The sequence below is a fragment of the Candoia aspera genome, chromosome 4 (genome assembly GCF_035149785.1).
Source record: "Candoia aspera isolate rCanAsp1 chromosome 4, rCanAsp1.hap2, whole genome shotgun sequence".
In the NCBI taxonomy this organism is placed as follows: Eukaryota; Metazoa; Chordata; class Lepidosauria; order Squamata; family Boidae; genus Candoia; species Candoia aspera.
The window spans coordinates 76,838,009-76,864,760 of record NC_086156.1 but is presented as its reverse complement, the minus strand read 5'-3'; the positions used below and the strand labels follow the sequence as shown (position 1 = coordinate 76,864,760).

The 26,752-nt window shown below is 40.5% G+C and overlaps 1 protein-coding gene across 2 annotated transcripts; it reads right to left on the bottom strand.

The window, feature by feature from the left end:
- Window positions 1–265: 265 nt before the first annotated feature.
- Window positions 266–26,039, bottom strand: GSDMA (gasdermin A). Of its 2 annotated transcripts, XM_063300665.1 has the most exons (13): window positions 25,937–26,039; window positions 25,652–25,745; window positions 21,283–21,519; window positions 17,061–17,241; window positions 16,132–16,297; window positions 15,928–16,018; window positions 11,765–11,803; window positions 10,359–10,385; window positions 9,783–9,818; window positions 8,468–8,610; window positions 6,496–6,646; window positions 4,924–4,997; window positions 266–4,367 (listed from the first exon to the last, which is right to left on the bottom strand). In XM_063300665.1, exons 3-13 carry the CDS (start codon window positions 21,497–21,499, stop codon window positions 4,125–4,127), a joined length of 1,368 nt encoding a protein of 455 aa, XP_063156735.1. In that variant the 5' UTR covers window positions 21,500–21,519; window positions 25,652–25,745; window positions 25,937–26,039; the 3' UTR covers window positions 266–4,124. The 2 variants fall into 2 exon arrangements, with proteins under 2 accessions (XP_063156735.1, XP_063156734.1); XM_063300664.1 differs by lacking the exons at window positions 25,652–25,745; window positions 25,937–26,039 and having other exon boundaries at window positions 21,283–21,900.
- Between the last annotated feature and the right edge of the window lie 713 nt (window positions 26,040–26,752).

Here is a 26,752-nt window from a genome sequence, read left to right as displayed (position 1 = left end):
ACCTTGAACACGTCATAACCCAAACACACATTCCAGAACAACAGCAAAGAGATTACAGCCTGGCACGGCTGAAATACCCCTCCCAGCAAATGACAGACACGGATCAGGAAACTGACATGCGAAACGTTACGATGTACCCAGAACACTGGAACGATGAACATGACAGTGTGCATCTCAATTTGTATGTTTTATTTTTTCCCTCTTATATTTTATTTAACCATATGTCAAATGATGGAGGGTTGATTTCCAACATTAGGTTATGATCCCTATGACAGCCACCATCACAGTAATTGTCCCTTGGTTTATTCTGAATAATGTTCCCTCAAATTTCTACATACCTTGTGTGGAAAAAAAGTGTCTATTGTGAAGCTGTTCTCAAACCAAGTACAAATTGTGTGCTACAATACAAGTATTTATTTAATAGATTTATATAGCCACCCATCTCATGTAACACCACATGGCTTAGATTAAATGCATACAATATATAAAAAATAAAAACACATAGCATCATAAAGCAACCATTAACATAGCCAGGAGAAGGGCTTTGCAACACACCTGGGAACCCAGGCTTGGGCACAAAACCAAGTTTTCAGGGCCTTGCAGAAGACCAGGAGGGTCAGGGCTAGTCTGATACCCAAGGGAATAATGTTCCAAAGGGCTGGTGCCACAGCAGAAAATGCTCTCCCAGCACCCACCAGATGACACTCCTTAGCTGACGGCACCTGGAGCATGCCCCTCCTGCCTGATCAGGGAGAGAGAGTCCCATAAGTTACCTGACCCCAAGCCATAAAGGGCTTTAAAGGTGACTACCAGCACCTTGAATTGCACTCAGAAACACACTGGAAGCCAATGCAGCTCGTGGAGCAGTGGCATCACATGTGCTGACTAACCAGCACCAGTAAATGCCCGCACCACCACATTCTGCACCAGCTGAAGCTTCCGAATACTTTTCAAGGGCAGTCCCATGTAAAACACATTGCAATACAGGTAGTCTTCATTTAGCAACTACCACAGATAGTGACCATTCACAAATATGATGGTAATAAACAGTAGTAGATGGTAGTTAGCTAATCATTTTCCAACCAATGCGTGCAGTTACGCCCAAATTTCTGTCCCTGACAACAATGCATGCCAGAGTGAGAGTAAAGCTGGTGTTGCTGCACAAGAGAACTTTATCTAAATGAGACAGCAGCAACCAGAGATCTTCACAGCGTCTCTCTGTGTCATGTAGTTTGCTTAGCGACTGTGTTACTTAGTGACCATTTCACCAGAACCAATTGTGGTTGCTAAAGGAGGACCGCCTATAGTCTAGTCTGGAGATCACATGGGCATGAGTGACCGTGAGCAGGGCCCCCTGGTCCAGGAACAGGTGCAACTGATGCACACCTCCAGGTTGTACAAAGACCTTCCTAGCCATGGCTGCCACCTGCTCCTCAAGCAGGAGTTGCAAGTCCAGGAGGACCTCCAGATTGTGCACTGGGTCTGTCTGGGGCAGTGCCACCCCAACCAGAACCAAAAATGGAAGGTCCCTGGAACCGGGAGGTCCAAAACCCACAGCCACTCAAGTTTTGCTTGGGTTGAGCTGAAGCCTGTTACACTCCACTGAGGTCCCCACTGCCTCCAGGTGCTGAGAAAGTACCTCCTCAACATCACTCTGAAGACCTGGGATGAATATACAAAGTTCATCCGAAACCATTGGATATAAACTTCACCCCAAACCATCGGATGACCTCATCCAGCAGCTTCATGTAGATGTTAAATAGGGTGAAAGTGCTGAGCCCAGCAGCACCTCACAAAGGAGGGGCTGTGGGTGGGACCTTCCCCCCCATCAATATTGACTGGAAAGGACCCTGGAGGAAGGAGGAGAACCAGCATGACACCGTGCCACCCACCAGAGTAAATTGCAAATACATGTAACAGCAACATGTTAAAATGTTTACATATTTTTAGTTAGAAGTATAGAAACTGGAAGTATAATTGTATGCCACATACATGCTTAGAAGTTGTGCCTTCAAATCATTTTTTACTCCTGGTGACTCCCTGCTGCAGTTTCTTGGCAGCATTTTTGAGAAGCGGCTGGCCAGTTCCTTCTTCCCAGGGCTGAGAGAGAGTGACTGGCCCAAGATCACCCAGCTGGGCTGATCCATCAGCTCCTGGTTTGTAGCCTGGTCCCTTAACCACTACATCATACTGGATCTGCATATATACAGTATGCTTACAGATTATAATATAAACTTGCTAGTCACTGATAACTGAAATTGCAAACAGTATTTTGTAAGCATTTAAACTTTTTTTTGGAATTTGATACTGTAATGAAAGAAAAGCTAAGAAGAAATAAAAGCATTATACAAAAATCATTTAAATAGCTCCCCCTTTCATTCCCTTCCCTGCATTCTTTCTTCTCTATATGTATTCTGAACTTATTTTAACTTTAATTATTATTCATTTTAAAACTGATTTTTTTATAAAGTTAACAGTGATCATGGGCCTTGTGCAGCCCCAAACTCAACAGATATTAATTAAACCTTTTTTTGGGGAGAGGAGGGAAATGAATGAAATCTTTATGGAGGGAGGAGGGAAGCCCTCCTTGGTGCACAGGAGGCTCTGAGGTCCCAGAGATCAGGGATCTCCCCCAGTAAGCCTTGCAGCTGCAGTGGAGTTGACACAGGGAGTTTGTGATAATAAATTTAGGCACCATAAAATTCCAGGCTTGCAGTATATATTTTGGAGCAATATAATTTTGTGTGCAGACTTTTTAACGTGTGCACAGGTTTGATGAGTAGCGTGCACGCATGTGCACCTTAGAGGAAACATAGATTCTGACCCAGTTTTCTTTCTCTGTAAATTAGGGCTAACACTAAAGCTGAATTCACTGTTAGAATTTGGTAAGATTTATGCTTTTACATGGTAAATTCTGGCATAATTCAATCTGAAACACAGATTATAATATACAAGCCTGATTCTTGCACAACAATAAGCCAAAATACAATTGGTGTTGTTTTGTCTTGTGGGAACCCAACCAATTGAGGTTTATTCAATAAGCCTTGATTAAAGTAAAGCTTATCTCCACTTGTGGATCCAACAAGAAAGTCAAACCACAATATAACTAGTACATGACTGATCCATTCTTGCACTAAAAGAACATGTAGGGAGGGATTTTTTTGGTGACTTGCTTTGCAAACCCAACCAATGTAGTTTATTCAGTTAATCACAGCTTAGCTTGAGTAGGGCCAGTCTCCTTTTGTGTCAGAAGTGCTACGGTGAGGGTGCAGTAGGACTGTTCTGCAGAACCTCTGTAGGCTCTGGTCCCTGCTTCCTTGAGGCCCGTCTGAAATAATTTCTCACAATTTTAAAATGAAAATTTGTTTCTCCTCCATAGAATATGAAATATAATAGGGTTAGGAAACAAAACAAATGGGTAAGAAACTGGAGAAGCAGGGTTGAGGCTGGACAGTCTTTCCTCTCCTGCTCCAAGCCCTCTGGGTATACATCCACCCACTTATAGTGGGGCAGCAGCTAGAGAGTCACTGCTGCCTCAACCTATTGACAAATGCTAAAATGAAAAAAAGGATTTCATGGGAATGGATTTAAAATATGGTTCTTTATCCATTTCTGAAACGTCTTTTATATTCTAAAATGAGAAGATGGAGCAATATGCTTCCTTATGGTTTGGATTTAATAATACTCTGGTTTCTCTTCAGGTGGTATAAGACGTTTAAGGAGCACGTTAAGTTTATATTGAAATCATATAGATCTACTGAAATCGTATACTGTAGATCTATTTTTCCTTCGTTTGTTTTTCTTTTTCTCCTTAGGTTTCATTTAATCATGGTAATGGTTTCTGGATGGCCCTAACCTGAGTCTGAACAGTCCACGAAGCCAAGCTACAAACGCTTTAGAGTTTTTGAGAAGCTGCTTCTCTAAACTTCTCACTCCGTTAGAGAATGCAGTTATAGAGAAGTTGAAGGCAAGGAGTAGATACCTAATCTAAAATGGTATCATCGGGCAAACTCCCTTTCAAATGAGCATGTCGGATTACAAGCTTCATTTCCAATATATTAGGCTGCTGTATGTGAGCGCGTTTCTTTTCTAGCCTGAGACAGACTTGGGCTTAAAGGAATGGCTTAAGAACTTTTCTCAGACAGGAGATCAATTGCATATAGGGCAACATACACTGCAGAGAGGTCTGAGAAAGCAGGAGCGGGTACAGATCCACTAACAGTGGATGCGCTTCGTTGGATGGCGATTCCACTTATTTCTTCCATTAGCAGTCTAGTGATATTCCATCCCTCTTCGGTTAACAGCGGGACTTCTACAGTAAAATTCTCCTTCCTGTTCCAGGAATACTCGTCTAGGATGCTTCCAACCTTTGCAAGCAAGAAACAGACAAAACAGACAAAACAAAACACTTGATCAGTAACGTCCACATGTCGGAAACGAGCTGAGGCCAATATAAGATGCAGCGGGCGCGATGGAGTTATATTAGTGGTCAGAAGGTTTTTCAAGTTTGCAATGCTATAAATCTGTAACTGCCCCATTTCAGTCTGATCAGGAGCGACCCAGCGCTGCTCCACCCGCTCTGGGAGCGTTCTAAGCTTGGAACACCAGCGTGGGAGCATCAGAGCGATCTGTTTCAAGCTCAAAAGGGTTGGATTTGAAACAGTCTGCACACCAATGAAATGCATCACCTATAGCCAGAGCGTACACAGTACGCCTTGATGTTTTGCGACTTTATTGCGTTTTTATTAAGGCAGCCACCCCAAAGTTCAGTGAGCGTTGCTGGTATTCTGCAGTAAATAAGCAGAAGATGTAGTCGGGTACGTACTCAGTTCGGCTAGAGGAAACTCACGTGTGGCATCTTAATGCCTCAGAGGAGGAGGACTGTTAGCTAAAGCAAATTATTTGACTGAACTTCTCTCTTACCAGTTTCAGTTGCTGGGACACAATATTTCTTTCCACAGATTCTACCAACAGCATTATCTGGGACTCAGTCAGTTCTGGATTATATAGAAAACAAATGCAGTTAAGAAAATATGTCTCTTCTAGAAAACGTTACATCAAAAATAACTGCCCCAAATTTCCATAGCAGTAATTGTTTATTCTCACTTGGAAGGTATGATTTAGATTAATTTGAAATTAAGAGCCCTTATGTTATCTACAACTAATTCCAAGGTGAAATGCATCAGGAGTATGAATAAATGAAACTTGACCAAACCACACAGCAGTTCTGATTCCTTGCGTTTTGCCTTTCCGTGGTCAGTTGCAGCAGTATCATACTAAGCCATAACAAGGCGCCTGTGTTTCTAGCTTAATATAGTGTGTGCATTCAGCCATTATCTGACAAACCATTTAATAAACTTTGGCTTAAGTTATCAACCAAGTTTATTTGCCCTAAACCATGGTTTGCTTTAATCACGGCTTGTTGAATAAGCCACAGCTGTGTTCATACAATATGCAAAGCCATTATGAATTAGCACTGTGGGTGGACTCCAGCCATGACTAAATTTGCATTATCCCGTGTGCTCTGAATTATTTGTCGTTCAGTTTAATCCTAGATACAAATGTTACATTTATTTATAATCAAAATAGCCCTTTAAGAAACCTTTTGGGGGCAAGTTCTTCAGGTTTCTTTATGCTATGTATGAGCAGTCCCTGCCCAGCCAATGATGGGCCTACAGAAATGATGTATAGGTAGTCCTTGTTTAGCAACTGCCTCATTTAATGACCATTTTCTGTTACAAAGGTGATGAAAAAGTAACTTTGTGACCAATCCTCGCATTTATGACCTTTGCAAGTCTGTAAAGCAAAGGAAAGCTGAAATAAAATCGTAAGCACAGTTGTGGTTTCACTTAGTGACTGCTTTGCTTAATGACTGAGTTGCTGGCCCCAATTGGGGTCACTAAACGAGGACTACCTGTACTGACTGTTGCTTCAATAGAATCCAGCAGGTTCTGGCATGCCCATGCATTTCCAGGTGAAGATGTTGAACCTACTTGGGACATACCATCCTGATTATGTGCAGGGCTTATTTAAAACAGGGCCAAGGGTATTGGAACTCTGTCCCCTTCCCCACTCCACAGTGGCTGTAGCTCTGACTGGGCTATGGTACAATTGATTTTTAAGGTCTTCCTTCTATTTTGGTTAAAAAAGAATAGTAGTAGTAGCCTGTCAGCCTCTGCAAAGTTGGCTGGGGTACTGGTCAGGGAAGTGGTAGCCAGATAACGAATCGATCACCTGCTCACTCACTCACTCATTTATTTATTTGTCAAATTTCTCTGCCGCCCATCTCGTATACAAAGACTCTCTGATGTTAATAAGTTACGGCTCTATTTGTGGTCACTCAAACAACAGATGGGATATTTGTGCAAAAATACCTTACACATTTTGTAAAGATGTGCTTGTCTTCCAATTTTATTTGCTGTTTGGCCGAAAGGTTGGTTAGTGAAGTAAATAAATCACTAGCGATCACTGCAATTTGAAAGAGATGATTCTTACCCTCAAGAGCCTGAAGAAAATAGAGGATGGCCTCAGCAAGTTCAGAGATAATTCTTCCTTTGACATCTTGCAAGTTCTCCATCAGGTCCTTCAACTCTGGTTTGTCTGTATTCAGCCTGAATGGTTCAGGGTCTTCAAGAGCCTGTTCCAGCTGGGGGTTCAGGGTGGGGAAAAAGGCAGGAGCAACAATGTTTTACCAATGGATCTGGTGGCACACATGTACAGGGAGGGGTTACTGCCATATGAGATTTGAAGCACATTATAGCTTTACATCTAAATACAGCTGACCATGGGAATTTAAATGAATTCTTTAATATAAGGTAATGCTTAAGAACCATAGGGGCAAAATGCTCTTTTTAAGTTGTGGCAGTGGAAACACAGGATGTTTTCAAAATATCCTTTCAAAATCCTTTCTAATGCTGGGCAAAAAGGCTGTTGTGACTTTTGGTAATTGACAGATCAGCAGCCCCACAGTCTAGCTACTTCCTCAGATCCCCTTGAACTTCCCCCAAATGCTCTTTCGAGAGGAATAGTAATGGCTGACACCTGAGTTGGAAAACCTGGCAGCTGTTTAGGTCTCAGAACCCAATTATCCCAAAATTAAAGAAAGCTTTATTGCAACAGCAGATGGCAGTGGTGGCCAGGAGCGTGGTTAGCCCTTCAAGGTAGATTAGACGAGGAGACCAAAGTCGTGCATGCTAATGCTATTTTTATTATCAGGTTATAGTAACAGAAATAGTATTAACTTGCATGACCTTGGTTTCCTAGTCTAATGTACCTTGAAGGACTGATATCAATCTTGCAAATCTCAGTGTCTTCCCCTCCCCTCCCCTCCCCTCCCCTCCCTTCCATCTTCATGAGAACTCAGAACTCTTGTCTGAGACACTTACTCAGGTTACAGTTCTGTGCTGGACTCAGATTTCTTTTATCTGACTGTTGTCTTGGTTGTGGCTCTTCCTCCTGTTCCTCAAGGTTATTTTTTCGGTCCGTTACAGGGCCTTTGCAAAAGTTCATCTTGTGAGCCAATTGCGCTCATTCCTGAACTGGGAGGCCTTGATCACTCTTGCCTTAGTAACCCCCCCCCCCCATTGGATTACCGCAATGCACTCTACATGGGGCTGCCCTTGAAGACCATCCAGAAACTGGAACTGGTCCAGAATGCAGCACTGTGCACTGTTCTGGATGCCCTGTGGTTCACCTGAGTTACACCACTGCTGTGTTTACTGCACTAGCTCCTAGTTGTTTCTGGGTGCAATTCAAGTTGGTGGTTATCACCTTTAAAGCCCTACATGACTCAGGACCAGGTTATTTGCAGGACTGCTTCTCTCCAAGGGTATCTATCCATCCCAGTAGGTCAGATAAGCTGGGTGAGCTCCAGGTCCTCTCCCTTAAATGCTGTCCTCTGATGGGACCTTGGAGGCATGCCTTCTCCGTACCTGCCCCAGCCCTCTGGAATAGCCTCGCAGCTCAGATTTGAGGCGTCCCTACCCTTTTAGCCTTTCGGAAGGCCATGAAGCCTCGCTTCCCCCAGGCATTGGGCTAGGATGCGTGTTGGGTCAGGAGGCTAATAGTCTGTTTGGCCTGGTGCATGGTGGGAAGGATGGTTTTGTTTTTATTCTTGTTTTTACTGGTTGTTGTCAGCTCCCTAGGATCATTATATGACACAGGCAGCCATGTAAGTTATTTAAATAAGTAAGTAAGTAAGTAAGTAAATAACTTTGGTAATGGCAGCAGAAAAATCTTGGGACCTCTGTTATTAAATCATAATTGTTGATAGGAAGACAAGAATGGGGGAAGCCTAACAAGACAGCTCAGCTATTGACTTCTTCAGTGAGGGGAGGTCTTTGAAGAGGTCAGCAGCTGTATAGTCATATAGTCTTGTATAGGTCATATACTACAACTGCTACAGCTATGTAGAACTTTGAGAAGCAAAAGAAATGAGCCACAGCATTAGCAACTGAAACGTCTTTACCTGGAACTCCAGTTCTCCCAGAAGGTCATTCTTCTTCATTAGAACCACAACGTTAGTTAAAAATTTGCCACGGAGGTTTGAAGACATTGAAGATAATGGTGCAAATTCCTTCTCAACTTCCCTTGGAAGGTTTTCCCCATTGTCTTCCCAGAGACAAAAGTGTTAAAATCAGTGTTTGCTGCTCTTATCCTGGCTAATGCCAGAAAAAATAGTAATTCAAAATTTGCATATTATCTTGTGTTAACTGAGCACCAGCAATAAATGTTCCCAGCAGATAGCAATATTGCAGAGCCTTCTAAGTCCTGTGTTTCTTATAATTTGGTCTCTGAATTAATCGTCTTGAATGTTATTGATTTATATATTATCTAAAATACCTGCCTAATTCTGGTGAACATTCGTCCAACATTACAGAACTTCTGCTCATACAGTGCGACTCTCCCTTGATTTCTGCTTATCCTCCAAATGGAGAGCACCTCCATTGAGGAACTGGCCTTAAGAACTGAAGACACATGAGGGGAAAATGGTTTAACTTCTTTTAACTATTTTATGATTCTATACACTGGATGCTCCTGTGAGGACCACATTAAGAAAATTGATAGGCCTAAGCTATTGTTAGAACACTTCATCCCCACTTTGAATGAAGTTATGAGCAATCAGTCAAGCTCTATAAAGTCCCATGTTGTGGAACAGAATCTTCTTTTCTGGTTGTAATAAAGGAAAGATGCGAAGTACTTGGTAGTAACATTTATTATAATCACACTAGTACACTGTAGAAGCACTTTTTTCCCTGTAGATATCATAGGTATACCTCTGACTTTACCTCATGTTTTGTATTAAGATGGAGAGGCAAAGGAATGAAAAGTGTTGGGAAAATAAAACTAGAGTGAAGAAAGCATATTTTCAACCAATCTTCCCCTATCTGGAATCTTCAGCTGTGTTTGGACTTCCTTAAATCCTCGCCAACGTGGCTCTAAGTGGGCAGCGGATTGGCTTTTGTTAAAGGTAAAGTTTCAGAAGAAAAATCCCAAGGCTCTTGATTGCTCTGGTGCCTGCACTTGTGATTTTGGTCCTTTTGAAATGTTAATATAGCCTGCCCCCATTTTTGCACATGGATAATGACCAAAAATGTGTCATGACTTCTGCTAAGGAGTTGAGTGTCAAAGAAATTGCTAGCTCCTAGCACTGGGCTACCCACTTTTTCCCAACATTTTGTAAAACAGAAAATTGTTCCTTTTCCTTAAATTGTAATGATATATATATTTTTTTAAAAAATCCCACTCCACTCCACTCAATCTAAATGAAGAAATCAATGTACCTTTTACAATATTCTTGCACTGTGCTATTGATTTTCCTAAGAAAATACAAAAAGAAAAGAAAAAAGTTCACTAGTAATCAATGGAAACACTTCATATTAGGATGGCAAGATTTTTAACTGGGCAGTATCCATAATACTTCCCTAACTGACTTGCTATAAGTAGCTGCAAAAATTTAGAAGCATCTATTGGAGGCTTTTCATTTTGAATTTAGCAGTGTATTAGATTTCCTGTGATCACTTAATTAAGCTTAGATTCATATGGTCAATTTTCTCTGGAATTACACATAATGCATTCTGCTTTTGTTACCAGTTACAACAACTGATTTAATTATGCATATGGATGCTTATTGCACTTATACACCCACTTTTCTTTTCTTTTGTACAATCATCTGTTTTCATACACATACCTCAGTTTGTGTATGAAACTAAACAATTGCCTATCTCCATCCTATTTATTATTAATAATAATCACCAGTAACAATGACATGTTAACCATACATACTTGAGGAAAGAGAACTCTGGAATGAAGTATGGATGCAAGAGAGAGAAATGAAGGAGAGAAAAAAAAGATTTTACCTTCATCTGTAAAATAACCTGTTCTTTCTGAAATGCAAACGAATTACAGGAACAGGATGAGATGTTAAGAACATCAATCTGAGACCTGTCAGTTCAGCTGAGCTTCCCACTCCAGTAAAAGACACATTTTGAAAAGATCCTTATAAGTTCTTTCTTACCTACTTCTGCATATAAATAATACCTGTTGTCATGCCATAGTTTAGATTTAGAGCAATGATTTGCCAACCACAGCCCTTGAAACAAGTTCATGCCTACAAATTTACATATCCTATCGCTCACATATCCTAAAGCCGGGGGGGGGGCATGGAATATACCTTTCCGTATATCTATTGGTGGTCAATGAGTAGGCACTGAGGTTATGCCTTCAGTAAAGGCAGGATTAGACTTATTTAAGTGATTTTTTAAAATGTACAGCGTAACGCCTCATTCAGCCTTAACCCACCAAGTTTCCTTTTCTTTCCCGATAGGAATTTGTGCTCCTGTGGTTTGGCAGCTGGGCTGTTTTTTTCTTGTTGAAGTAAATTGGTAGTATCATTTTAAACATCTGGCTTCCTATTTTTGCTGTTGTCATGAGTGCAAAGTTGATAAATTCTTCATGTTTAGGGTTCAAGTCCTCCCTCAACCCTGACTTCATTTGGTGACTTTTGGCCAGCCATTTCTCAGGCCTGTCTACTGCAAAGGACTGCTACCATGACAACAACATTGGAAGAGGTGTGCTGCTTCATGCGCCTGGAAGCAAGATGGGATATAAGGCTAACAAGTATATAGACCCTAAACTATTTTAATGTATTTATCAAGGACAAAACAGGTGTCTTAAGACATTGTGGGAGTGTTTGAACATTATGTTTAGCCATAGGAAGCTGATAGCACAAACAAGATCTGGAGCAGTCAGAAGTTCTCAGCTCATAGTTCAAAAGCATCTGCAATCTATTATGCTACATTAATTCTCTGTTCTGTCCTACAACACCAGTCAAGTTCATTTTCTTATTCAGTTTTAGTGGTTAAATTATGGGATATTATAATTTAAATTCAAACCCTTTATTTTGTTGCTGTAGTTTCATTTAAGACGTTCCCCTGCCATCTGGGTCACGCCAAATACACTGGAGCTAAGGATGTGCAAAATGTATTGAATTCAAATCATTTTAAGTTTGAAACACTGCATCCTGAGAGTGGATAGGCTGTTTTAATCATTTTGGAAGTGTTTTGAGTTGTTCTGCACCCAAAATTGACTTTCGCAGACACTAGTTGGGAAAATTTCCAAAGCTGCTGGCTGGGAAGGCTGATTTGGAAGAATCCTTAGACTGGAAAATTATGTCTACTCTAGGAGCAGTAACTGAACAAAGAATTCAACTATATCATGATATATTCATTAAAACAATAAAACAAAATGGCTAAAATACACTTACCAAAAGTTCCTGTTTTGTCACTTGAGTAATGGGAAATACCTAAAGTAAACATTAGGAAAAATCAGTTGTTTACTTTAAGCTAGCTAATAATATCATATGCAAACTTTTGGAAGAAGAGCTTATCAATAAACTCAATGTATTTAAATACCTTGGGGTGGTCTTCCACTTGAAAGGTAGTTGGAATGCACACCAGAACTATGCAACGCAATCAGCCCTCAGGTCAACAAATGCCATTAAACTTTTTTTTTATACTGGCAGAGGACAATTAGTACCTGCGGCTTTAAAACTTTTTGAGGCCAAAACATTGGCTCAAATTCTTTACAGGTCACAAATAGAATTTATATGAAGAAGGTGCCGCAGGAAACAGTCCAAACAAAATTCCTGCGATTAATTTTGGCCGCACCCAATGGTACATCAAATGCCCACTTAAGGCTCGAGACAGGAATGCCGCCAATTCAAGTGAGGGCCTGGAAGCTGATGATAAATTATTGGCTAAAAATCCATTTTTTCCCAGTTGGTTTAACTCCTTTAGTCCTAGTAGATAATTTCTCTTCACCCTGGAAGCAGGCAGTAGAATATAAGCTGGCTTTGTATGGACTCTCTCCTCTATTCTTAGCATCATTAGGCTACGATCAAGCCAAACAAATAGTCATCCAAAGAATGAAGGATATGGAGTTCCAGAATGAACTTAATAGGCTCCCACAACATAACAGAATTTGGATAAACAGGGGCATATGGGAACCAGCAAGATATCTCCTAAATTTAACATTTCCTAAGTTGAGAATCGCATTCTTTAAAGCCAGATTCAATATTCTCCTATCTGCACTTCTCCAAGGCAGATATAACAAAGTCTCCATAGCTGAGCGAATCTGCCCATGTGGTGAAGAGGAAGTAGAAACCATTTTACATGCACTGCTACACTGTAAATTTTATAGGGATATCAGGTCAATTTACATTTTGCCCCTAATAGAAAAACTGCCTGGGTATCCAGATAATTTTTACGTGAACTATCTACTTCAGGATTTAAAACTTTATATATTACGTGTACAGTTGCCAAATTCTGTGTTGCTGCAATGAAAATAAGACAAATCCAGATAAAGAAATAACTCCCTATTTCAAAAAGTACTTTTAAATTTGAAATATTTTAATAGATAAATTGTCAGGGGATATATATTTTTACTTTCATTTTATAATTTCTTACTGTATAATTTCTAATGTTTTAGGCTCACCCCATAAGGTAACAAATGTATTAATACAGTAATGTAGAGTGAATGCTGTATCATTATGTGATATATTTTGTTAGTTCATCGTTTATTATTGTATTTCTTGATTGTACTTTTTTTTCTTTTAAATTTTGCTGGTCATTGACTGAATAAATATATATCTATCATCCCAGCAGGAAACATGGAATGGAAGAAGCGTGAACTTGGGAAAGCTGAATACAGTGAAGGATGAAATGAACTGACATGTTGACAGCTTAGGCATCAGTGAATTGAAACCAACTAGAATTGGACATTTTCAGCCAGAAGATCATACTGTTTATTACTCAGGACATGAAAAGCACAGAAGGAGCAGTGTCGCTCTCATAGTCAGAAAGGATATAGTACTTGCCTACAAGGCCGTCAATGGCCAAATAACATTCATTAAATTTCATGGACGACTCTTTAATATGACGGTTAGCCATGTTTATGCTCCGATTCTTGATACAGAAGAAACGATGTTGAGGAGTTTTATGGTCAAGATCAATCTGCAATTGACACAAACGAGCAAGCAAAATGTGCTGCTTGTGGTTGGAGACTGAACTGTCAAAGTTGGAAATAGCAAGGAGAAAAATGTAGCTGGATTTTTGAGAATATCATGGATAGCTGTGATGGACTGCAGCAACACAGCAGGTTCTGAGGAAGGAGGGAGCACATTCCAAAGAGTGGGGTGAGACAAGAGACAACACAGTCCTGAGTTGAGCAATGGGAAGAGGAAGAAATTTAGGACAGCCACTCCTTAGAATCTCCCAGGATATATCCATTAGGTTAGAGTAATGCAGGTTTAGTCTGGCAAGATTCTGTCTATACAATGAAAGGAAATAAAGAACTGAACTTTGGCTAGATTGCTCCTAGGTACTTGGGCTGGCCCTGACAACAGCCAAGGCAACAAACAAATGGATCACAGAACAAATAAATCCAGAGTTCTTTCTCACTTGATGTACAAATGACTTGGCTCAATTTCTCATGTTTTGGGTGTATTTCGCAAAGGCCCATCTCCCGAGAAAAGTCCATGATGCTGAGAAAGCTGGAAGGAAAGAGAAGTGGATAATGAGCAGCAAGGTGAGTGGACTCAATTACAACAGCAACAGTGCATCACTCAGAGACCTGAAGGGCCAGGATGGGAACAGTAACTTTTTTCCTGGAGAGAATCTATGTATGTGGTCAATTAGAGTTGACACCAAGTCGATGGTATGTAATCAGTCAAAACAGAGAAGGATCACTTTAATGTTTCAGAGTCTAATGGAATATTCATTACCACAAAATATTCTCTTTCTCAATTAAGTTCATGAAGTTTAATGAACTTCATGAATTAATTAATTCATGAAGTTCATTAAACTTCATGAAGAAGATGGATGGCATGATCCAAAGGTGTTTAAGGGCTTCAGGGCAATGCAAGTTCTCAAGAATTTTGCTCAATAGTATCTGTCTGGTCCTGTTTGTGCAGAGAGACACCCTTGAGTGAAATTCTTGAGAACTTGTATTGTTTACACAAAGGAAGAGTGGGTGGGATAGAAAGTATGACCCAAGAAGCTGCAGATTCTGATGGATTATGGATGATGAAGTGACTCCTTCCTGCTGAGGTTAGGAGGCATATAAGGCAGCCAATTTCCAAGGAGTGAGCAATGGAGTTAGCAGGTGTTTGCCAGTGGAGTTCAGTAAAGGAAGTTAAGCGGAAATCCCTTTTACATTTTCCAAATCAGCAGTGTGTACTTTGCTAAAGCCTGAGAAACAGGAAACAATAACAATCTTCTGGCGGTGATACCTTAAGGAGCAAACAAAGAAGACAGTTGGACGGTTCTCTGCAGTTATGAGTACATGAGAACAAACTGGCATATATTTGCAGCAAGTGCCAGCTTGTAGCAACGCTTGATGAAACAATTAGAGCAACAGAGGCCACACGTCAGCTTGATTTATCAGTTCAAACTCAAAATGTGCTCTAATAGTTAACAGAGGAAGCAAGACTGCATATGGAAAGTAAGCAAACGAAGGAGTGGATGATTAACAATCAGAAGCAAGAGAGGGAGAAGATATGTACACTACTGGAACTCAAGCAACTTTGCAAAATAAACAGCTGCTGAGCTTTCAGTGGTAGAAAAAGAAATCCTTCAGATCAGGAAATAAGATGGCGAAACCCTGTGGAGACAGAAAAAGTTTTAAAAATAGTAGGTGACTACACTGTTGACTCATGTTTGCTTTTTAGTATGGCTGGCTGGAAAAAAGGCAAGTGCAATTTTAGGTTGTATAAATAAAAGTGTACTTTCTTCATCATAGGAAAGAATACTTCAACTTTATTCTATGTTGGTCAAACATTATTTTGAGTATTGTGTCCAGTCAAAGCCACTACCTTTTCAGAAGGACCCAGACAGACTGAAATAGGTTCAGAGAAGGGTACGGTAGTGATGATCAGAGGATTAAAGGAATTAGGAATGTTTAATCTGAAGAGAAGACTGGGCAGGGATCAGATAGCTCTCTTCAAATACCTATAAGAAGTTACGTAGACGAAGGTCAAAACCTGTTCTCATTCATTCCAGAATCCAGGAATGGAATGATGACTTTAAATTGTAGGAAAAAAGATTTCAGTTGAATGATACAAAGAAAATTCTAACAGTAAAAGCAGTTTGATAGTGGAGAGTGGAGAGATGGGTGTGTGTGTGTAGGCAGCTTTAATTTGAATTCCTGCACTGAGCAGAAGGTTGAACTCAAATGTACCCACATCTGCCTTTCTTGAGAATTGGAAGAGCGTGAGGATTGAGCTGTATCAGATCAAGTATCTATCTAGCTTATTTCCACCTGTTACTAGCCAGATGCTAGAACTTTGAGACTTTAAGCTGGGCTGGGACACTAACATTTTCAGAATAGCAATCATAATTGACACAGGCCTCAGATGAAAAAGTCCCTTACCTAAGTTTTCTTCTGTCAACAGTTTCTTAGCTTTGAATGCCAAGATGCATCCCTTTGGGATAGTGACTGTTTTCGTCTTATCTCTGGCACCCTAAAACACGAAAGAAAACCTTGGGTCAGTTATATGGGATAAAATAATTTGGTAGGAGGAGATGCATGTTTTCATTCCTCCAATTTCATGATAAGTCACTATTCAGATCAGACCTTCAGTTTCAGTCTGATGTAGGCTTTATGAAAGAAGCTGCTTTCCACTTTGTTGGATTCCCCAAACTTTGTCTCTTCCACAGTTTCTGCTGCCTCAAGGATCACATATAGATTCCTCTGAAACTTCTTTGATTGTTTAATGAATTGGTGTTCATTGTTGATTTTCCTAAAAGAAAATACATGTACACCTCAATAAAGTAGACTGCAATTCAATCTATAATCATTTTTTGAAAAAAAAAAACCCAAATAAATATAGGTTCAGCTATAATATGTAGCCCTCTACATTTGGTTTCCTTTCCATTTATTGTGTAAGTTTCTGAGCTATGTTCTTGATCATGTTTGGATAATGTTTAGAAAGAGTTAAATGATTGTTGCAGTTGGAAATTTAGATCTGTCTAGAGGCATTAAATTAAATTTTAAATTACAATACATTAAATTACATTACATTTGGGGCCCAAAGACCTAGTTCTCTAGATAAATCTGTAATGCTGGGAAGGGTGGAAGGAAAGAGAAGAGGATGATTAGCAGCAAGGTGGGTAGACTCAATTGCAGGTGGTGATAAATGCACCTTTGGAAGACCTGAAGGACCAAGTTGGTTACAGATTCTCCTGGAGAAGTTCTATCTAGGTGGTTGCTAAGAACTGAAACCAACTTGATGCCAATTAATCTGAGGCATTAAGTACAGTACTGTATGTATGCAGGCCCACAACTAGGGTCTGTGTCACCTGGGGCAAACATAGATTCCACGCGCATTTTGGCACCCCCCCAGCGCTCATTTTGGCGCCCCCCAGCGCGGCACCCGGGGCACATGCCCCACTCCCCCTCCCGTTGCGGCCCTGTATGTATGTAAAAGAAAGGAGATCTTGAGCACAGAGAATGTTAAATGTGGTTGGAGTCAATTTTCATTTGGTTGTTTTTGTTACACTTACTTTTCTTTAAACAAAGCATCAAGGTCTTGGATGGGAACATGTATCTTTTTCACCTTCACAGACATTTCATGAGAAATGCTGAAAGAGCTAGCTACTTCAGTGTCAGTAATTCCACTAATATCCCCTTTCAGTGTTCCATCTGTAGTGTCCTCAAAGGCGAAAAACTCCGAATTCTGGCGAACTGCAGAACAAATATTGAGAAAAACTGTAATGTTAAAAGAAACACTAGAGAAACACATACAAATGGAGCAGCAGACAACTATTTTAATGTCGGGAAGGAAATCTGGCAGCAAAGGATTCTGTTGATATTGAATCAGACTGTTTGTAATCTAAATTAGCATTATCTAATTAAATACAGTTCATACTAAGAGTTCCCAGAAAGTGGGAAATACTTCCACTTGCAAGTTGGTATACCTTCAGTTTAAACCTCTGACGTGTCCTGAAAAGTGCCTTTGAAGGCTTAGGGTATGCTCTAGAAGAACCTTCTTCACCTTTCTCTATGAATAATGGACAGTTGTTTCACAACAGCTGTTTATATCTTCCCCTACCTTTAAGGGAACGTATAAACTCTACCTTGACAAAGAACTGCTGGACACAGGGAGGGGTTAAAACTTTGCATCCAGATACTCAAACAGTTCTGATGGCTGAAGGTAAGAGCAGATGTCAAGGGCTATGTGTCATCTTGTCATATTTATCACCAGGCCAAGACTGGGGTAATCAGGAAAATGGTCCAGAACTGGGTTATGAACTCATGGTAATTTTTTTTTTTGGTGCCTTCAAGTCAAGTATTGACTTGACTGCCTGGACTAGTCCCGATGACTGCCTTGACTTGTCCCTGCATTTTTCTTGGCTAGATTTTCAGAAGTGGTTTGTAATTTCCTTCTTCCTAGGGCTGAGAGAGAGTGACTGGCCCTAGGTCATCCAGCTGGCTTTGGGCTTAAGGTGGGACTAGAACTCACAGTCTCCCAGTTTCTAGCCTGGTGCCTTAACCACTACACCAAACTGCCTCTCCATGGTAAATTAACTCAAGGCAAGGCAGTTCCCCATGCAGTCCATTATGTTTTATGCAAGGTGGTTTGTTAAAGACTCCCCAACTTCCAAAATATATTCTGGAATTAGAGGTAAAGGGAGAATGGGAAGCTCACCTTTGATTAACTTTCTGATATTAACTTATTGTAGAATCAAAGCTGTATAATCATTTTTAACACTAGTTTTGATAAGAAAACAGCTTGTGAATTGAGAAATAGAATTACAGCATTCATACTTTAAATGTTTAGGTGAACAGCTAAGGTCCTAAGAGTGTGATGTATTTAGTTCTCCTGCATCCCTCAATGGCATTTGATGTAATCTTTCTGGGTTGCTTAGAAGAAGAAGACTGTGCAGGAATGCAGTATTACAGGAGTTTTAGTCTCATCCCAGTGAGACATATCCAGAAGGTCCAAAACCAAAATAATGGTGTTCACTTAAAGTCAAGGATACTAAATTGGTCCCTGGGGGTGGGGTGGGGTGGGGTGGGGGCACAGTTTAGATCAAGCAAACTGCTTTAAATAGCTTGGAATAATCTTCCGCACATTGGGGTAGGCGTGCCCCATAGAGCAGTGTTTCTCAACCTCAGCAACTCGTAAGATGTGTGGACTTCAACTCCCAGAATTCCCCAGCCAGTTGAAGTCCACACATCTTAGACTTGCCGAGGTTGAGAAACATCCCCTAGAGATTATGTGACAGAAAATGTACGTAGATCTGCATCAGCTACCCAGGATTTTTATCTTTTACCTTTCTTGGGGTGCCCAGTTTGTTCCTGCTGCAGTAAATAATAAGTAGACGTTCACAGGGAGAATGATAGTAGAATACAGTTATCTGGCCAGCTGAGGCAAGCAAAGGAGTGCTGTCTGCTGGTGTGAGAGTGATCTGCTCCAAACAGACTGACATCTTGGAACACGGGCCCTTTCCTTGCTTCGATAATACAGTTCCTTAAACAGACAAATTTCCATGGATGGAGCACAGAAAAATGGATGGGACTGCAATTATTTACAGGCTGTCCCCAGGCATGTTATAAACTCTATTCTCCGTTCTATTGACACAGCTCCAGGAACTGGCTATATGCACATTATCTTCTGGGGGGAGTGTTATTGGCAGGAACAGTGGCATTTGGCCATTGTTTTCTCTCCCTAGAGTGATACAAGGGTGTTTGTAAGCCTGCCAGCTATCTTAATCTGATCACTTTACCAAATACCAAAGAACTCTGATGTTTGTATACTCTAATGCCCTGCAAACTGTGTCCTGGAAGGGAGGTTTCAGAAAAACCCATTCTGAAATGAAGGACTTTGTCACTCTAAATCCAGAGCCACTGAAACAACAGCCTATGTGCTCCTTTATTATCAAGTCTACCCAGATCCGTGACACAAATTTATCACAACTTCATTAGCTCAGTATCTGGACATTGACTCTTTTTATCTCAATTATCTTTAAGTTAATTAGTCTAGAACGTATAAAGGTACTTCGAATCTTTGTTGGAAATGTGAACAACATGAAGGGATGTTTTACCATGTTTGGTGGACATTTAAAAAAGCTAAAAAAGTTTGGATGCAAATACATATGTTAATCCAGAAGATTTTAAAGGTTCAAGTACAACTGAAAACAGGGACTTTCCTTTTGGGATTACTGTAATGGACAGGCAATTAGAAAAAAGTCATGGAACTCTGTTTTTATATATGATAACTGCAGCAGGACTATTATATGCTCAATACTACGCACAATGGAGGAATGGCTGGTGAAGATGATGGAACTTGTGAAGATGGCCAAATTAACTTCTTTGATTAGAGAAAAAAAAAGTATCACATTTATGGTTGACTGGAAACCCCTTATAGACTTTTTGCATGAAACGGAACACAGTGCACTTATGATTTGTGGTTTTGATGATTAGGAAAAAAACCCTGGATAATAGAAAAAGTGAGTTTTTTGTTGTAATCATAGAGTGAGAGTTAATTTTGTAATTGTAATTATATTTGCTGCAGAAGAAATTGGAAGCTTCTTCTATTTCTTTCTGTTCCTTCTTTTTGCACTTTTTTCTTTCTTTTTTCCCTCTCTTTGTTCTTTCTACTCTTTATTAGTTTGTGTTAGTTTTTATGTTCTTTGTAAAACTTCTAATAAAACATACATATATATACATACATACATACATACATATATATATATATATATGCATAAGTTTTATAATGACATCTATACCATGTCTGATTGGATTCAACCCTAGCCTGGCATCACAATTGCTCAAGCTACCAGTGATCACTCTGCAATTGCTCTGAATACACTGGTAAGTTACAGCCTATGACCCAGCTCAGAGAACACAGAAACCATTCTCCCTGAAGAACCAGGTATGTAGCCTGGAGATACATCAAGACCAGGAGTTCACAACCTTTTAGTTTGTGAACATACCTGGAATTTTGAATGCTTGGGTTGGGCCATAGGATCGCCATGGAGAGGGCATGCTTATTGATAGAATGATTTCCATACTGGGCATTGCTAGCCACAATCAAGCAGTAAATCAGGAAAGCAGAAAACACTAACGGAGATGTCTGCTGACACACTGGCATTCATGGGCACCGTCTAGAGGACAGGTGTTACGTAGGAAGAGTGCCTTTGATCAGCTTTAACTGATATGCTAGTGGTGTTTCTATCTGGAGAAAGTAGCCCTTGACTACTTTCTCCAAAACTTAAAGTATCAGTTTTGGTCCTTAACTGCCCCTCCAGGGGAAAAATGAGTTCCAACTTTCCAACCTTAACCCCTCATGTGACATCATGTCATTAGCCTTACAGACCTTTAGTAGAACACAAACCCCATAGGTAGCCTTTAGGTCAAAAATGGTTGCTTACTCTGTTTAGGTAGCATAAACAGATTCTGGATAATCTATTTTTTCAAATTTGCTATTTATTCCAGTTTTCATAAACAGGAGATCAAGGACCCTGAAAGCTTACCATCAACCACTGAATATTACCCTATCCTTCAGCCTTCAGAAATCTCAGAAAAAAATGTTTGCACATTTTCAGTACATACTTGGAACCACAGGCAATACAAAGGTTTAGTGTTGAAAAGCTATAAAGGCCAAGAAACTGAATTCTGCTCCCTATGCTATATTCTGCATTTTTCTGTGCTTTTCACAAAACGCAACACATACACAGTCCTGTAAATAATGTGTGAATGAAACAGACTCTTGAAGATTACCTAGCTGCGAAATGTCGTCTTCTGGTAACAGTATGTCATATAACTTGTATCCGGTTTTGTGATAAGGACAGCTCTGCCACCATGGAGTCTTCATCTTCTTCTGCAGCAGGCAGAGGGGCCTAAAATGGTCATGGTCTATCACGCTGGGTACTGAGATCCAATCTCTCGGTGAGTCCATCCGTTTGGCCAACAATTTAGTCACATTATGGAATGACATTTCTGAAGGAACAATCTCGTCTAAAAGAAGCAGCGAGGAAAGAAACAAAATCATAATTGAGTCCACACATCCTGCTAAGCCATGGTTTTAACTAGCGACATAGAAGCATGACTGGTTTATAATTTTTGATGTAAGAGCAATGCTGCTGATTACTTTATATTTTGGGAGTGGTAAGAAAGTTAAAATAGCTGGAAAAGCTAAACTGAGATGGGAACATTAGCAATAGCAGTTGAATAAAATGTCTTAAAAATATATATACCCTACTTGAAAGTCTCTGGAATTCCCTGTGAAAAAAACCATCTGCCTCTACTCCATTAAGTATGTGGGCAGGCAAGCCTGCTTTAGTTTTATGAACTTCCTGCAAAGTTTAAGCTCTGCTAGTGATCGCAGCACTTTTGGCTTCTGAGACACCTGAGATACTAGAACAACTTGTTAAATCCTTTAAGACTAAAAAAACCTGCTATTAGTTTTTATAGATATTTATTATCAATAAATCAATTTAATATGCAGAGGCTAAGACATGAATGGAATAAAGAATTAGAGGTTCCTATATTCCCTACTTCAGCAAAGGATCGTTACCTTGTCGTGGTGCTGGAGCCTGAGCACCTCGGTGATGCCATGAGCTAAACCGTGAAGGGCCATCCAAGACAGGAAGGTCATGACAGAGAGGTCAGACTAAATGCGATCCCTGGGGAAGGTAATGGCAACCCACCCCAGTATTCTTGCCGTGAAAACTAAATGGATCAGTACAACCAGAGATATGTCGGTATACCATCGGAAGATGAGACCCCCAGGTCGGAAGATGGTCAAAATGCTACTGGGGAGGAACAGAGGATGAGTTCAACTAGCCCCAGACGTGATGACACAGCTAGCTCAAAGCCGAAAGGTCGGCTAGCGGCTGACGGTGCTGGTGGTGAACGGCGAATCCGATGTTCTAAGGATCAACACACCATTGGAACCTGGAATGTAAGATCTATGAGCCAGGGCAAATTGGATGTGGTTATTGGGGAGATGTCAAGATTAAAGATAGACATTCTGGGCATCAGTGAACTGAAATGGACTGGAATGGGCCACTTCACATCAAATGACCACCAGATCTACTACTGTGGACAAGAGGACCACAGAAGAAATGGAGTAGCCTTCATAATTAATAGTAAAGTGGCTAAGGCAGTGCTCGGATACAATCCAAAAAAATGATAGAATGATCTCAATTCGAATTCAGGGCAAGCCACCTAACATCACAGTGATCCGAATATACGCCCCAACCACAGATGCTGAAGAAGCTGAAGTAGAGCAGTTCTATGAGGATCTGCAGCATCTACTGGACAACACGCCTAAAAGAGATGTTATTTTCATCCTGGGAGACTGGAATGTTAAGGTGGACAGTCAAAAGACACCTGGAATTACAGGTAAGCATGGCCTGAGAGAACAAAACAAAGCAGGACATAGGCTGATAGAATTTTGTCAAGACAACTCACTCTGCATAACAAACACTCTCTTCCAACAACCTAAGAGACGGCTTTATACATGGACTTCACCAGATGGACAACACCGAAATCAGACTGACTACATCCTTTGCAGCCAAAGGTGGTGGACATCTGTACAGTCGGTAAAAACAAGACCTGGAGCTGACTGTAGTTCAGATCACGAACTTCTTCTTGCACAATTTAGGATCAGACTAAAGAGATTAGGGAAGACCCACAGATCAGTTAGATATGAGCTCACTAATATTCCTAAGGAATATGCAGTGGAGGTGAAGAATAGATTTAAGGGACTGGACTTAGTAGATAGGGTCCCGGAAGAACTATGGACAGAAGTCCACAACATTGTTCAGGAGGCAGCAACAAAATACATCCCAAAGAAAGAGAAAACCAAGAAGGCAAAATGGCTGTCTGCTGAGACACTAGAAGTAGCCCAAGAAAGAAGGAAAGCAAAAGGTAACAGTGATAGGGGGAGATATGCCCAATTAAATGCAAAATTCCAGAGGTTAGCCAGAAGAGATAAGGAATTATTTTTAAACAAGCAATGCGTGGAAGTGGAAGACAATAGAATAGGAAGGACAAGAGACCTCTTCCAGAAAATTAGAAACATCGGAGGTAAATTCCAGGCAAAAATGGTATGATCAAAAACAAAGATGGCAAGGACCTAACAGAAGAAGAAGAGATCAAGAAAAGGTGTCAAGAATATACAGAAGACCTGTATAGGAAGGATAACAATATCGGGGATAGCTTTGACAGTGTGGTCAGTGAGCTAGAGCCAGACATCCTGAAGAGTGAGGTTGAATGGGCCTTAAGAAGCATTGCTAATACCAAGGCAGCAGGAGACGATGGCATCCCAGCTGAACTGTTCAAAATCTTGCAAGATGATGCTGTCAAGGTAATGCATGCTATATGCCAGCAAATTTGGAAAACACAAGAATGGCCATCAGACTGGAAAAAATCAACTTATATCCCCATACCAAAAAAGGGAAACACTAAAGAATGTTCAAACTATCGAACAGTGGCACTCATTTCACATGCCAGTAAGGTAGACTGCTCACTTGAGGGAATGATATTAAAGGCAAAACTGAAATACTTTGGCCACATAATGAGAAGACAGGACACCCTGGAGAAGGTGCTGATGCTAGGGAGAGTGGAGGGCAAAAGGAAGAGGGGCCGACCAAGGGCAAGGTGGGTGGATGATATTCTAGAGGTGACGGACTCGTCCCTGGGGGAGCTGGGGGTGGTGACCACCGACAGGAAGCTCTGGCGTGGGCTGGTTGTCACGAAGTCACGAAGAGTCAGAAGCGACTAAATGAATAAACAACAGCAAATATTCCCTAGACAATGGGAGTGCATTTTAACTTCTATAGCAAGCGTGTCAATGGACCTCAAGCAAAGACTTATACAACAAAAATAATATTTAGAATTTATTGGACTCCATTACGTTCGTATAGAAAAGGATTGTCTAAGACAACATGCTTTCAGAGATGTAACAAGGACAATGCTTCTTTACGTGTTCTTCCAATGCGATATACTTACTAAGTTTGGGGAGAAAGTAGTGGATCATATAAATGCCACTGTGCAACAAAAGCTACAATTTTCAGAGGACAATATTCTTCTGAATTATATACCTAGTATAAGGAATTTGAAAACAGGACAATGTAAATGGATTCTCCATGCCCTTACTATGGCCAAAGGACTGATACTGCAACATTGGAAAGATAAATGTACGGCCTTACTTACTCAATGGATTGAAGACCAGGTTACACTTGCCACCTATGAGAGGATTGCCTACAGACACAGACTTTTTCAAATACAATGAAATATGGGACTCAGTTTTACAAAATATAATAGTTTAGGGAAAAGCAAGTTGGTTATTTAATTGTATTTTACATATATATATATATACACACACACACACAATACTTGCATCATATTTGCTTTAAATAAATATATATATAGAATTGTAATTGTTTATTGTTGCAATGACACATTATATATTATATTTTTATTTTACTTCTTCCAGTTATATTTTTCTATTTTTTAAACACTTGTTATGTATTTTTAAAACGTATGTATCTTTGTGTATTTTTTGTTTTTTTCCTTTTTCTGTCATTTTAAAAAGCAAGCAAGCAATAAATAAATGCTCTGCTGCCCATCGTAAACAGTATGATAAGATGCAGATCGAGAAAGGAAGCCGATGACTGCTTCTGACTTCATGAGTGATTGCTTTGGCCCGAATTGGAATTGGATTAAAACAACAGCAACATCTGGTTATTGTCAGAGTCCCCGGCTGGGGAAGGTGGGTTTCTGTGTCAGAAGACTACATCAACCACGTTTACAGCATGAAGTCTAAGTGTTGCGTTTTACATCCCTTGCCATACAAAGAGACGATCTTGTTTTTGAAAGATTAAAATCTATATTGTATACACGAAGGTCCGCGTTACAAACCCTGGTTACTCTCTTTAGTTCCATACTTTGTTTTGCTTCCTCTTTTTCGGGTTGAGTTAGTTTCAAACACAGGAGCAGTTTACAATTTCTACGGAAAAAGAACCCCGCTAACATTCCCGCCCCTGGGAATCACTGAAGGTCGCTTAATCGGAAGGACGATATTCAACAGTCTGCCGCCCAGCGAGCTCCCTTTAAGTTGAAAAGGCGTAATTCTTCTTACCTTCGCCTACGCTTAAATCACGCTCCGTACAACTCCCGAGCTGTAAAGGAGATCTATAGCGAAACTCAGTCTTTAACTTGTAAGGATGCAGGAACTGAAAGGAGAAACAACAGAGTTTCCTGTAAATTCCGCGTGCCTCGTAATGGTTTTATTTCGCTTTCTTTTTCTTCGTTTAAAGAAGTAGCCAGTTAAATGTCATAGATATTTCTCCGTTCTTGCAAAATATCGAGCTAGTCTCCCCTACGCTCACGTGGAAGTAAGGTCCGCTGAATTTAACAGGCTTACTTTTGAGCAGACGCGCACAGGAGAACGCTTGTGCCCTATCTGATCAAGCGAACGGGGAGGCTGGAAGTGTGGGAGTGATTTTATGGGACAGTCGGGACGTGTTAGAAAAGGGCCCGTTCCTTCCTACGGTAATACCGTTTCGTAAACAGAATTTCCATGGGTGGAGCATCGAAAACTGGGGCTATTGCAATGATCTACAGGCTTTTCCCAAGGGCATGACTAACCCTTTCCCTATCACGTTGACACAGCAAGGAGTTGGCTATATGTGCTCCTTTGTTTTTTTGCTGCCTTCTGGGCAGCAACAGCAGTAAACCATAGGGCAATTGGTAATTCCCCCTCCCCCACTCCCTAGGGTGACACAAAGCCTGTCCAAGTAAGCACATTTACAGGAATCATTTACATCAGTGTTTTTCGACCTTGGCAACTTTGAGCTGTGTGGACTTCAGGGCCCAGAATTCCTCAGCCAGCATTGCAGACTTGAGTGAATAGAAAATGTAACAGCTGAAATGAAATTGTGCTGTTTTTAGTTGCGTCTCAGACTGGCCAGCCAGGCAAATCTGCTAACCTTGGTTGGGGACCCATGCAACTTAGCATTTTGCCTGGGATGTCAGTTACTGATATGGAGCCTGAATTTTCCTTTATGTTGCCCCTGTCAGTGATTTTGTTCTTTTCCCTACTTTCTTACTGACAATATCCAGGAAAGGAAATAGTTCCTCACTGAGAACAGTTGTGGTTACTTCCAGCATAGCTCCAGCTATAGATGTGCTTTTAACAGATACAGTCGGTCCAACTTTACGTCGAGAAAAGAAAGCTGTA